The sequence below is a fragment of the Pteropus alecto genome, unplaced genomic scaffold, assembly GCF_000325575.1.
Source record: "Pteropus alecto unplaced genomic scaffold, ASM32557v1 scaffold61, whole genome shotgun sequence".
In the NCBI taxonomy this organism is placed as follows: domain Eukaryota; kingdom Metazoa; phylum Chordata; class Mammalia; order Chiroptera; family Pteropodidae; genus Pteropus; species Pteropus alecto.
The window spans coordinates 15,160,293-15,174,676 of NW_006434835.1; the positions used below are offsets into that span (position 1 = coordinate 15,160,293).

The 14,384-nt window shown below is 37.2% G+C and overlaps 1 protein-coding gene across 12 annotated transcripts in view; it reads right to left on the reverse strand.

Annotated features, from left to right (window-relative positions):
* DTNB (dystrobrevin beta) overlaps positions 1 to 14,384 on the reverse strand; it is a 158,963-nt gene that overhangs the window by 111,906 nt on the left and 32,673 nt on the right. For 10 of the 12 annotated variants that reach the window (XM_025045711.1, XM_025045710.1, XM_025045718.1 and 7 more), the window contains exons 6-7: positions 7,500 to 7,605; positions 4,194 to 4,360 (exon numbers count right to left, since the gene is read on the reverse strand). The exons of 1 other annotated variant lie outside the window; for it this stretch is intronic. In XM_025045711.1, the coding sequence (XP_024901479.1) occupies positions 4,194 to 4,360; positions 7,500 to 7,605 (273 nt within the window). The remainder of the gene's footprint in view (positions 1 to 4,193; positions 4,361 to 7,499; positions 7,606 to 14,384) is intronic. One more of the 12 variants, XM_025045712.1, reaches the window with a different exon arrangement.

Consider the following 14,384-nt stretch of genomic DNA (forward strand, 5'->3'; position numbering starts at 1 on the left):
CCCCCTCCCAAAGCCACATCCCCCCCGTCAGGCCGATTTATAACACATGTCCTAATTCGACCCCTTTTACCACCTCTACAAATATTACCCCTTCTTGTTTTAATTATTGTAATCATTTCTCCTTAGCAGTCGCTCGGCTTCTATCTTTTCCTTCCAGTCTACTCTTTACATGGCATCCAGACTGCTCATTTTAAAATATAAATCAAGGCATGATATTCTTCTGTTCGAAATCCTCTGAAGACGCCTCATGTCATTCAGAGCGAACGCCAAATGGCCAACAGGCCCTCAGTGAGTCTTTGATCTCCTCACCTACAGTCTTCCCGCTGCTCACGGCATTCTGGCTTCTTTGCTGTTCCCGGAACTCAAAGGCACACTCCTGCCCTGGGGCCTTAATGCTCAGCTCTTCGGATGTCTGCTGGCAGCTATCTGAGACTTTGCCTATCTGACTGCCCAGCCCTACTGCTGACTCTGCTTTCTGATTTCTTGCACACGTGAGAGTCCGATGCAGACTGGCAGGTGGAGGGGCTCTGGGCCATCTGTGCAGGTGCCCAGCCTCCTTTCGTCTAAGGGCTTCTGCCTTTGCTCGTTTCTTTGGAGACATTTCCATTTGGCCAACGTATAGGGGCAGTGAGAAGGGTTAAGACAGAGCAAGTGAAGAAAGCACATCTGTTTCAACGGCCTTGACCCAGAAGTAACACAGCTCACTTCCAAACAAATTCCATTGGTGATAACTAATCATATGGCTCCATCTGGCAGCAAGGAGGATGGGCTACATAATCTCGTTATACATGCCCAAGAGGAAAAGGAAAATTTAGATATTAGTGAGTACTCCTAATCGTTAAATATCTTTTTGCTTCCTTTCCCTAAATATAAAACACTCTCAAACCCCTCCTACCCCCATCCCCGAAAGAAAACCTGAAGTCCTATTCAGTCGGTGCACCTAATTACGAGTCCTGGGTATGGCACAGTCTTCTTCATCAAGACCACATGTAGCTCCTTATAATGCAATCTATGAACTAAAAAGGCAAATTATCTGCACCCTCCCTCCCTAGTCTCAATATAAAATGGTAGAGTAGGAACAGAGGGTCTTCCTTATCCAATATCTTGGCCAAGTAGGCTCTAGCATGCCCTCCTATACAACCCATCTCCTACCAGAGCAAGTTCCGGGTCTTTAAAAAGTGGGTCGTCAGCTCAAGCTGTCAATGGCTCGTTCAGTCCAGGCTCGTGGTTCTTGCCAACATAATTCCCCCCAAAACTCAGTAGGCTTCGATATATTTGTTCCCAGTCAGTTCCATGTGCCAGTAATGACACACAAAGTTCTTTCCTAGAGATAATCCTCAAGCCTGGTTGATGTATGTCTTTCCCTCCATGCCTCTTGCTTTCAACTTACAGAAGCCAACTGGAGGCCCCGTGAAACAACAGGCCAGTAGTTTCCGACTTTGACTACACGACAGAACCACTGGGGGAGCTTTCAAAACCTGTCTGTGTCCAGGTTTCATGTCCCCTGAATCCATGAAATCGGAAGCTACATAGGTGGGACAAAGGTGATTTTGATGAGCCGCCAAGAACAAAAAGCTATACCCTTAATCTGGTCTTTGCCACAGGACTAAGCCACTGTTTTCAACCGAGAAAGTTTGCTAGGCCTTTGTCGCTCAAACCCTGCCTCAACTCATTGCTTGCTCACTGGGGTCTAGAAGCAGTCTGTTTTTCCTTTCACTGTCTCATGGGTCAGAATTTTCTCTGTTTCCTTTCATTTTTTTTGCTTGACAACTAGCAAATTCCTTCATAAGCACATTTCTTTCTTGCGATACCTTATCAATAACACTCAACTCACACTCTAACCTAGATTTTTTTTCTATACAAAAGGCAAATGAATGGATTGATGACTAAAAGAATAATGAACCAGGCTGCATAGTTACTTAGATAAAATATTAAACAAAAACTTTTGGAAAAACTGAAATAAACTTCTAAGCACCAATACTACACGTAATAAATCTACAATGCAAATTCATATATGAGCTGGTTAAATGCACACTAAATTTACCTACTGTGAACACAGAAAAACATTTATTCAAAATATTAGCACAAACACAGTGAACAATCTTCAAAGAACTTATTATTAAATTGATCACCCATCTTTTTGTTAGGTGGAAACTTCTTTATCCACATCTTTCTCAAAGAGCAAGAGCATTGAACATACAGTCTTAATCTTGAAAACAAGTTACACACACACAGACACACACACACAGACACACACACACACACAGCTAGAAGACCTTACCAGTATGCATCTACCATATAATGCATATGCCCATCAAAATTCAGAACTAATATATTGATGATACCAGCTTCAAAATTATGCATGCTGATAATACTTGCTTCTTCTTAAAATCTTAAGTCATTGTAACAAAAATGAATTAATAAAATTGAAAAAATAACAAAGCTGAAATAAAAATAACAACAAATGGGGATGACTTCTTCACAAGAGTGTTGTAAGAATCAAGTAGAAATACAAGAATTCACTTTTGATTTATGTACTCTGTGTTATAGCTCAATGAAAAAATTCAACATGGTATATGAAAAATTGCTTTGTAAACCATAAAGCAATATTCAAAGTTACTTATCTTTAAATAAATGTAAAATCCCATTCCTAAAAGGGTTATAAATGAGCTAAATGAGTAATTTCAAACAAAGGTGAACAAGAAGTTCCTTATTCTCCTGGCCCCAACACCTAGAATAAGAATTTTCAGTAGAAATATCCTGGAAGGAGGGGTCAAATATGTGGTGACAGAAAGAAATCTAACTATGGGAGGTGAACACACAGTGTAAATATATATATGCTTTACTGTTAAAGTGTACAGCTGAAACTTACTGGATTCCGTTAACTAATGTCACCAATAAATAAATAAATACATATACACATACATACATACATAAGAAACATCCCAGGAAATTCAATCATTACAGAAGATTATAAAGCAAAGAGCTAGACTGTAAACAAAAAATATTAACAAATCAAGGAACACAGTGGGATACTTGTACTTTAGGAAAGAGAAAAATAACAATTGAAAAATCTATAAAGTCTCTCTATCCAGTGAAAAAAAGAAGAAACTGTTGGGTTTCATTTTTCTCCTTTGCTTGTTTAAACATTTTTAAATAACTCCTCAACCAAAACATATTGGAATTTACAACACAACAAGACCCAAGATAGGGTCTTATGGTTAACTGTAACTGAAAATCTATCTAGTTAAAAATAAATTATCTCTAACACATTGTCAGAGGTGTAGGAAGTAAAGTGTACACTTGGGTTGAAGTTTGTTCTTTTTTTAAAATACTAATTACTGATATGAACTTATTTGCTTTTTTCTTTGTTCAATTTTAAGGCTAAGTAGAAAACAAACAAACAAAAACCTGGTCATTAAAGTTTTCTAATACTTACAGTCCAGTAGACCAGGCTTAAGAACCCAGATCCTGAATTATACTTATAACCCTATATATTTTTCTACCCGTTAGCAAACCAACCAACCAACAAACGAAACTAGAAGAAAAGATTTTAAAACAAGGATATATCAACTTTTTGAAAATAAAAGTATGGCATTTAAAAAAACTCTGGAAATAAAATGAAAGAACAAAAGAAAAATGGGCTTACGTTAAGCTTGTTACATAATTATAAACACCACACAAAAATCAGACACGTCTGAAAGTAAGAACACCAATGTGGCAATTGTAAAATACAGTATTTCCCCAACCTTGGAGAGGCAAAAATTTAACTTTTATTTCATGCAGCTTCCTTTGCAACATTTAAAGCCTATAAACATGAAGAAAATTTCCTTGAAAAAAAGAACTTTAAATCTTACTTAAAGCTCAGCGAGTAAGCATTTAGAGGGATACCTTGCACAATTTTAAAATAAGAAGAAACCCACTTTTCACTCTGGAAAGGGAGCATTGTAACATTCCATTTCACTGCATAACAGGGACCATTTCAAGTGTAATAATGTCTCCATTTCTGGAACTTTTAAAATTCTGCTTTTAAAATCAAGCGATGAGGCCTAACATGTTTGCAAACCCGGTATTAAGATTTTATTACACCACATCCTTATTTGTAGGCCTCCATCCGGAAGCAAGCCTACAGTGCTGTTACTGATGAAACAGATTAACAGCTGGGGACACAGACTGAAACACAAAGCAGTTACCCAAGAGGAATGCTCCTTCATCTGGTGTTGGTTGCTGTGAGGGCCACTGGCATGGCCACGCCAAAAGCAATTTTGGCAGAGCTGGTAGTTGTGGCACTGCTGGCATCGGTACCGGAAACCCATCATACTCTCGCACCGGCAGTAGGAGCACTCCACGGGATGGAAAACTTATGGGAGGGAGAGAAAACAGCGCAGAGTGAATGGCAGGGGAGAAAGGGTGGGACAGCAAGGAGAAAGAACTAATTTTCATTTGCGAAGAAAGTCAATGCAGTGGAAAACCAAACGTAATGTTAAAAAGCAAAGGTGAAAACAAACTGAGAACTGAAGATTCCAAACTGTCTCTTATTTGGTTAATTGAAGCAAAAAATTAGAAAAAAATATTTCCAACTTAGAATCCTACATTCCAATCCACCTTAGAAAACAGCCAATTTCTTTCCAATGAAACTCATGTTTCTCAAAATTTAGGTATACGAGTAAGGAGGAGAGAGAAGCCTTCACTCCAAGATTTCCGCACTCAAAATTCCAAACCTAGACATTTTTTAAAGAGATGTATCCCTGTTAGTTGTACGTATGTTTTCTTGACTAACATAAAACCTAGGAGAGTCAGGACGATGTAGTACGTATCCTCGTTACCTGCAAATGACCTTACACGTGACCTTGTGCTGAAGGCCTGCAAATGTTTGCTGAATTAAATCCTACCACATACTTAGGCGTAAATAGTAACTAGTAAAAAGTAAGGTTATACATAGTAAAATAGTTTTAGGTAAGAACTCTAGTAACGGCGTAAAATAAAGTAATCCAGACCAACGAAGAGACAATGATTTGGAGGAAGGGAAGTTCAGTGACCTGCCGCTCCACCTCACATGGCCTCTTCCCTGTGGAAAAGTGGCACGTGGCGGTCAGGAGTCACAGAGACTAGCAAAATTCTCTTAACAGCCTGAGAGTCTAGTTCACTGAGTGGGAAGAGGGTAACACACAACTGTGTATTATAGATTTTTATTTATACTTTCAAATGTTGGTAGGTAGTTGTCTCCTCTGGCAATTTAATTCTGAACACAAGAAACGGAAGTTGAGAGGAAAGATGGATATAGTATTCCAATCTTCATCTGAAGGACTCTTTCTAGCATTATGTGTGCAAAGCCGATCTTACATCAATTAGAGAGATTTTTAGTCCTGCTTCCAAAAATGTGTGTCGACTAGGAAATCAAGACTATAACGGTGAGCATTAGGTGAGGAAAACAATATAACGAGATCACTAAAAGACTAAAAAACGGTAAAACAAGAACGAGAAATTGAAAGGAAATACTTCCTCTAAGAAATTCAAGCTTTTGTCATCAAAAAGTTTCTAAGGAATCATGTATGTGCTAAAAAAGGAGTCTGCTCCAGATTAAAGCTATACAACCTAGCAGAGTTATGACAAAGAAATATTCCCAAATCAATCTGAGTTAACAATGCAGTCGACAGCGGTGCAGCCACTAATTATAATTCCATATAATAATCCTGGGTTAATAGTAAATGATATATGTTCATTAATGTTAAATATTTAAATAGATTCTGATAATTCTAGTTGAACATGTATGTCAATGTGATTTTTCTTCTCTTCTAAACCAGCAAAGAGCCACTGCTTACATTAGTCAGTGGAATCTGTGGCTTGTGGGAAACACAGAGAACCAGAAAGAGAAAAGGATCAACATGTGTGCTGGGTCCATTATAAATAAGATCAGGTTTTGGTAAAAGCATTTTTTTGGAAGAGTTCATAATGTAGTTATCTACTGATATACCATACATTTGGATTAGTAAACCAGTATAAAAAATGCAACTTTTGCTTATGCAAATAAATATCTGCCCTTAAAATAGTAATATCAATACGATTCAAGTGATGAATTTCATAGAAAGAGCCCCAACAACAAAAAAACTAGAAATACCATAATTTTAGAATGTTTCCTGCCATAAAAATTAAGATATATAGATAGATGTTCATGTGATACATAACATGTTTTAATTCTAGATAACTCAATGATTTCAGAATATTTCTGTCTCTGAGAAAAATGATATCACTATGTAAGAATGCAATAAATAATACGCCACATACGAAGTCGTGAAAATGTTTATATGGACAACAATACATGCTGACAAAGGCGATTTTCTCTACTTGGTAAAGCAGATACAAAATGATTTTATGAAAATGAACTGGATATGAAACTACTAAAACATTTAAGGCCATAAAAGTATTGCTCCCATTAGAACTAACAATACTATAATAATTTAACAATATAATTCTCTGTCCAAATATCCTGTTCAAAGGTTTAGCTGTTTTGGTCTAGTCAAGAAATTCAGAACCTTTAAGAAAATAATCTTGATTCTAAGGTACTTGTGAACTAAAGCCATAGCTGGGCAAAAGGCTGAGAAGTTAAAAAAAAAAAAAAAAAAAGAATGAATAGGAAGGGGAGAAAATAAAGAGTATGGGAGTATATTTCATTCTTACAAAGGGAAAAATAGGACTGCTTTTTTTAAAATTAAAATTATTGGAGTGACAAATAAAATCAAATAGGTTTCGAGTATACAATTCAATAAAGCTACTACTGCCCTCTTCTGTGGAATGAGGAGAGACAGACAAGAGCCTCGAAAGAAGGGAGGTGACATAGAAAAGCCATGACCTTTCCTCTAAATAAATTCAAACACCCTAAACAAGAAGATAAACTAATAGCAACAGCAGAAAGAAAATGAAGACGTGACGAAGAGATAAGTTCCATTTCAACGGCAAGTGAAATGAAGGCTTAAGTGAAATTACTGGAAGGGATACTGGGAGTAACTCAAGGCAAAATAATGAAAGAAAAAACTGGATGCATGAAACCCAGTAATAAATTCTATTTTAGCTATTTTCCTTTCAACAATTCCAAAATAATTATAGTTTTAGTGGTTGGTATCGCATATGTTCAAGTTTTTAAATCTATGATTTTTATAAATTAAAGGGAAAAAGGAAGCTATGATTAAGTGAGGTGGCTGAAGCCAAAAACCACCGCCTGGAATCTCGGGGTGGGGGGGACCTAGAGTTTGAACCACAAAGTGTTATGACCTGATATTACTACTACTTGGTATCCTACCTAAGTCAAAAGCCCGCCACCACCTCTTCTTCTGAGAACAAAACAGTCCTCTTTTGAAAGCTAAAATCACAAATTCAAATGACAGAGTGTCCAACAAATGTCAATTGTAATTGTCAATGGTAATAGCTAAGGACATGACAAATACTATCAGTTCATACACTTCCTACAGCATAAAGAACTGAATGACACAAGTGCTGCTTACCATTCTCGACATGGGCAAGCCTGTGCATGAGAGGGAGCCAGACAAGGCACTGGGGAGGAGGGTCGGCCATCATTGTGTCTAAAAACATATTTAGCATTATCTTTTTCTGTAAAGAGAACAAAAACAAATACACTTTATATTTTTCAAGTATCTCTGAACTCCAAGATGAAGTTAACTTAGGACTCTTCCAACCAAGTTATAATAAATTGCATGTGGAATTTCACACAAAATATTTTACATGACTACAGACGCTGCCACACACTACACCACACACTACTACTACCATCAAACGCATTTCCACATACATTATTTTATTTGAGGCTAACATGACTGTATAAGGTAAATAGGTTAGGTGTTATTCTCTTCATTTTACAGATGAGAAAATAAAGGAACAAAGCCATTTAAATGACTTGTAATGAAGGGTCTTGTCCAAATCAGACATGGGTGGGACTAGAAATCAGCTGTCCTTCAAATTACTGTTCCTGTCATCCAGTGGGGAAGTGCCCATCCCACCCCTGATTTAAAAGCAACATCAATGAGAACAAGAACTACAGCCATCTGGCTGTCTACCATTATTTCCAGCATTCATGACAGTGTCAGCATACAGTAGGCATTTTATAAGTAATCGTTGAACAAACACTAAAGTAAGGGGCAAACCCTCTTCGACATCATTTAACAACTTTCTCATTAACAGAAAACGGAAGCTCAGAGTAGTGAAGTGACTTAACTAAGTCACAGATGTAGTTATAGTAAGGATGAGATTGGAACCTAAATATCCAAATGCCCATCACAGTCCTCCCTCCATTATCCCATCTTCCTGCCTGGATTGTAAGTTTCTGTTCTATCTTTATTTCCCTCTTTTAAACAAATATATAGGAAGCTTCTACCGAATGGGAAACACTGATAAAATTACATCCCACGTGAACACGGAAAATTAGAAAAGTCTAGAAAAAACAGTCATATAAATGTAGACAAATTCCCAACAATATTTCAAATTAATGAATTTTCCTTTTATTTCCTCTAACCCACAAAACACCTTTCCAGCTCCAAAAGGAAAGGAAAGAGGCTCAGGCAGTACCATACGGCTCGATGTGACCGAAACCTGGACACTTAGTCCCCCACTTCAAAGTTAATTCCAAAAGAAGAGCAAAGACGAAAGAGAAAACACAGGAGAAGGGAGATGGACAGGGCAGTGAGCGGCCTTTTCCAAGCCCTGGTCCCCCACACAAAGTGGGGTGTGTGGTGGGGGAGGTACTGAGGCCTGGGGCTAGGGCGGAACCAAAAGGCGCCCAGAATTTCACCTTATTCTTTCCCAAATAACTGTGGTTCTCAGTCTCACCACTCTACTTGAAGTGAAAAACAGGGTATTTAAAAACGTGCTGTTTCCCCGTAAAGTTTTTAAATTCTTTACTTCAGAAAAGAAAAAAAAAGGATGAAAAAAGACAGAGTTGGTTACAGCTGACCTAAAGGTTTTGCCAATTGATTACAAAATGACCTTGATTTTTTACCACTAATGTAATCAACACAAACAGGAAGCAAGGGGTGCAGGCCGTGTGCCGACTCCTCAGGAGATCAGCGGCCTTCCGGATCTTCACCTGATCCACCACGAAACCTTCCAGCAACGGTCGCGTCATGCAAACACGAGACTACGCAGACTACCTTCTGAGTACCTTCACGGCAACTGTGAGACTCCTGATTCCAGTAAATAAATGGGAAGTCAATCTCATTGAGAATAATCTTTAAAGGAAGAAACTGGTAAGTAGGGCAAAGTAAACGAGATGGCAGAGCAAAAGAGAGGTTTTTGCAATAAAAACCTGAAAAAGATGGAGAAATATGAAGGAAAGTCTCAGAGACTGCAGGCGGGAGAGATTCTGAAGTAGGTATGAAGTCATCAACCGGAGGAGGCCCTCTCTCTACAGCTGTGCACTGGTGGGGAGGCTTGAGAAATGCCTATTCAAACAGGTTCAAGTTTTCCCAAAGTGTTTTCCACCTCAGGCATCCAAGTCACTAACGTTTCTGACCTCAGTGGGATCTGGGAGGAATGAGTGAACAACATTCAAAACAAAACCAGCAGGTTGCCAAACTGCTGAATGAAGTCCAGACACGGAAAATGCTTCTTATTACAGATACGGTAAATAACTACGACAAATCAAAATGAAATTAAAAGTGTTTACTTTGAATTACTGATAAAAAAAGATGCTATGAAGGTTTTTAGATAGTAAGAGGTAGTAAACAAAAATTAAATGTATCATAGCATTTATTATAAATTTAATATTTCTATATCTTCTATATGTTAAAAATTACATTATTACTAATCCACTTATAATCCTAATGCTACTTTCTCTAAAGTTTGATTCACCTATCACAGAGGTTTTTTTAATATTCAAGATGGAAAGGTACAATTATATTTGATATCTCAGAAGACCCTCATAAATATGCTAAAGATCAGTTTCCAGAAGTTCTCCTATGGTCATACTATAATTTCAAGTCCTCCAAAAGCACGAGGAATGAAACCAGAACGTGTCCCAGTGTCCTGTATTCCACCAACAATGCGTTTTGCGAAAAACCACTTAATGTTCTGGTTTTAATTTTCTCATCTCTCAAGGGCTAGAGCAACGGTTCTTGAAATGCACTCAGAGGCCGCCTGGATGATCCCTAAACATTTTTTAAGGAATCTATGAAGCCAAAACTATTTTCATAATAATATGAAGACACGATTGCCTTTCTCAATCTCATTTCCTCATGAGTATACAGTGGGGTGTTTCAGAGGCAACATGGCATATCCACAACAATCTGAAAAAGTTCTTAAAATACCCCTCTCTTTTCCAACTACACAGCTGTGTGAGGCCAGATTTTCTTTCTATATTTTAACCAAAACAATGTATCACAATAGATTGAATGGATAAGCAGATACAAGAATCCAGCTGTCTTCGACTGAGCCAAATCTTAGAGATTTGCAAAAATATAAAACAATGGCATTCTCATTAAATTTTTTTTGTTTTATAATAGTTATTTTTTCATTAAAATATATCATGTTAACATGTACTAGGTTTATCATTATTTTTAATGATTTAAAAGTAATTTTTAATGTATCAATTTTAATTTCTAATATGGAAATATTGAAACAAAAAGAAAAGCTCTTTGGGGTCCTCAATACTTCTTATTGTAACGAGGTCCTGAGACCAACGAGTCAGAGAACTGCTGGGATAGACTGCCAGCTCAGACATTCTGTGCCTTACTATATACCTGTGAAAGAAAGGTCTGCTCTTTTTTCTCCCTTTTTTCTTTTTTTTGTTTTATTTTTGCTTTGCAGTTGAACATAGTCTTTATAGCACAATAATATTTATAACAAAAACTATAATTAAATTGCAAATAATACAAATTCCCACATTTCTGTATTTTCTCACCATTCTCTCATTTTTTTTTGTATTTCTCTCCAAATGTATGTTTCTATGTAATTATGTGCAAAAGGTAGATAAAAATATATAATGTTTTTTCACTTAAACATTTTATTAAATATTTTATTGTTTTGCTACAAGGTCTTTATTTCTAATCATTTTAACAGCTGCCTGATCCACTAGCAAAAAAGCCATCATTTGTTTATGCCTTCAATTAAACACTGAGGCTGTTTTTGTCTCTGTATGTACGCTCATATTTTTTCTTAGAAAAGAGTGTTTCTGTTTGTCACCGACCAACCTGCCCTTTATCATTCTAATCCTCAATACTGACATTTATTACCCAAGATGCCATTCTCACTTCCCTCCCTTCAGATCCTTGGCTATATCCTTCCTGTTAAAAGTGGGGAGGAATCATCTCTTAAAAATAAGAAACCCAGTATCACTAAAATAACATGAGAAAACAAGTAAAATAATTTAGCGTTAGATCATCATAGCTACAATTTCCAATCTCATTATTTCCATTAAAAGCTCCTATTCCTTATGGGCAACAGACAAATATTTCTTAACCATTACCCTATCACTTCCTGGTAATCGGTTAAACAATGTATGACATTTAGTTAACAGACTTGAAAACAACATTTTTAAAAACCTTCAGATTAAAATGTTTTTATACAAACTTTAGTGTCGAGTTACAGAAATATTTTACCTGACAAGGGCAAACGTACATTAACTGATTATAGGATTAGTGTTATGGGTCTGCCTTTTGATTATCAAACACTGAATTTGTTCATATCACAGATGTATTTTGGACTTTGAAAATTAAAGTACTTTGTAATGACACAACAATATAATATTGCTGTGCTTTTTATTAGAGGTATTTTTATTTATTACAGATAGAAGACTGGAAAAACTCTTCAAAAATTCTGAAATACTTCATTTTCCTCATTGCAAAGATTGTTTCACTTGAGAAAATCATGGAATAATATCGAAAACAACAAGGTTACAAGTATATCCATGTACTTTCAATGAGAATTCAAGCTAAAGACACTTTCTCATGCCTATTTGATTTTAAATTATTATTTGATTAATCCAACAAATACCTAGTAAGAAGTGATCATTTTCCAGACACAGTTGTCACAGGGATACAAAGTTGAAGGAGACCAAGGAGCATCTCTCCATGGCATAAGTGAGCTGGATGTCACATGCCATGGGACTGCGGAAGAGGGAAATACCAATCCTATATGAACAAGTCAGAGAATCAAAGAAGAGGGGATATTTTAGCTGGGATTTGAAATATGAGGTCAGGGGTTATTGGCATTTCAGTGAGAGTTAATAGCATAAATAAAGACAAGCAGCATGCTACTTTCGCTCACCTGAAATGCACCTTACTCAACCCAAGAGAAATGCAAAAAATTATACTGAGGTGATATTTCTCACCTATGAGATTGGCAAAAATTCATAAATGTAAGAGCATATGCTGCTGGCAAGGCTGTGGAGAAACAGATGCCCTTATACACCGCTCGTGGGAATGTAAGATGGCACAGCTCCTGCGTGCACTGCAGCAGCAGCTAAAAAGAACCCACAGCACACTGAGGGAGGGGGTCTGAGGAGCAGTCGGGCATGAAGGTGAAAAGCTAGGCTGGAGTCAGACTGATAAGCACCATGGTGTCATGCTAACCACCTTATCCAGGCGGCAATGAGACTTAGTAGCAATTTTTTTTTTTTTTAAGCAAAATAAGGACTTCAGCAGAGCTGTATTTTAAAATGATGGCTTAAACTCAAATTTGTTTATGCTCAAAAGGAATAAAACAAATGCAGTGTCTGAGCAAACACTACTGTCCTCTTCTTTAAGCTGCCATTAGGCCACTATATAAAGTGACTAGTTGACCAGAGTCCTTAGGTTTTGGGCAAAGAATTTTTCTGCTTTACCTGAAGACTAGTGAACTATTAGGCTCTTGGGTAAGAGAGGGTTTCAGAGACCCAGAACGGGAGCAGCACCGGCGAACACCAGAGCAGGAGCTGGGCCAAGGGCCTCCGACATTCCCTGCTCAGCAGCTTTCAGCCCCATCTGCAGGCCAGGGAACCATGGCTGAAGCCATCAGGCCCTGTTTCCGGCTCATGAGTAATAAATGAGGAGGGGAGGGGGGACCTTTCCTACAGCATGTACATAATAAGCATTGCTACCTAACACAAATCGTTGATAAAGAAAACAATCTTGGAGTCATCTGTCATTTGTATCTAAGGAATCATTTAGTAAGACACTCTCCTCCACAGGCTCAACTAAAATAAAATCTCACTTCTAGGTCTCTACAAGTTTGTTCAATTTAATTAATGCCAGTGATACAGGCCTTATTACTATAGACCCGATCATAACAAAATCCATTTTACATGCTGTATTTCATCCAATCCAAGACACACCATCACTTGTAAGATGCACCATTATTATTTTGTACCCTGAGAAAAAAAACCAATTAAACTAACTAAAGCCAATTAAACTAACTCGATGACTTAATTAACTGTAATCCTTCATGACATGTGAATCAGTCACACCAGACTCCTGATGAAATGAAATTTCTTTCCTCTATTCAGAAGAATTTGGCAATTTCCTCAACCTTCATTTGCATGGCTTAGTGAAAGAAGAAATTATTTTGGTTATATCTCAGTAACAGGAAACAATACAGCTCCATTACTCTGTGGATATTTTTCTTAAAAAAAAAAAAAAAAGGTTCTGTAAAGCACCTGGTTGTTGCTTTGTAATAAAATAAACAATTCCTCCAATGTTGAATATTTATCTCATTAACATCAAATCTACTCCCCTGTCGTATCCATGGCTTTCCGTGCTTACAGTAACTTTCTTTCAATGCCAAATCAGAGTATACTCTTTCTGAGGACATTTGAAATGGCAACACATGCAGAACCGAAAGTGGACATGATTCAGTTGAAGTGACAACAATAGAAACAGCTATGACCAAATTCATACACGGGCCGAAAATGACAACCCAGCATAATGCTGCCTCTCCAACTGCAACTGTAAGATGCCACTGGCTATATATAGAGTACCTTGATATCAGAGATACAAAGATGTGAAATAGTGTCTTCAAATCAATGGAACATGGTAATAACCCACGCTAGATTATAATGGCAATGAGAGGTTGCTTTCAGAGACTGTAAAGATCTGCTTAATTACAGAGGCAGGGGAGATGTCAATATGGACAGGTAAAAGGGGTCAAATAGATGGTGACAAAAGGCAAAAGCCTTAGGATGGTGAACATACAATGCAATACACGGACGATGTTTTACTGAACTGCGCACCTGAAATCTATATAATTTTATTAACCAATGTCACCGCAATAAATTTAATTTTTTAAAAATCTGCTTAATTAGAATACCTATGAAATACACATATTCACGTGTCAGGCAATTCTTGCCAAACTTTATTTAATATCCCGAAAAACACGGTCAGAAAATCCAGAAAATGTGTCATTTC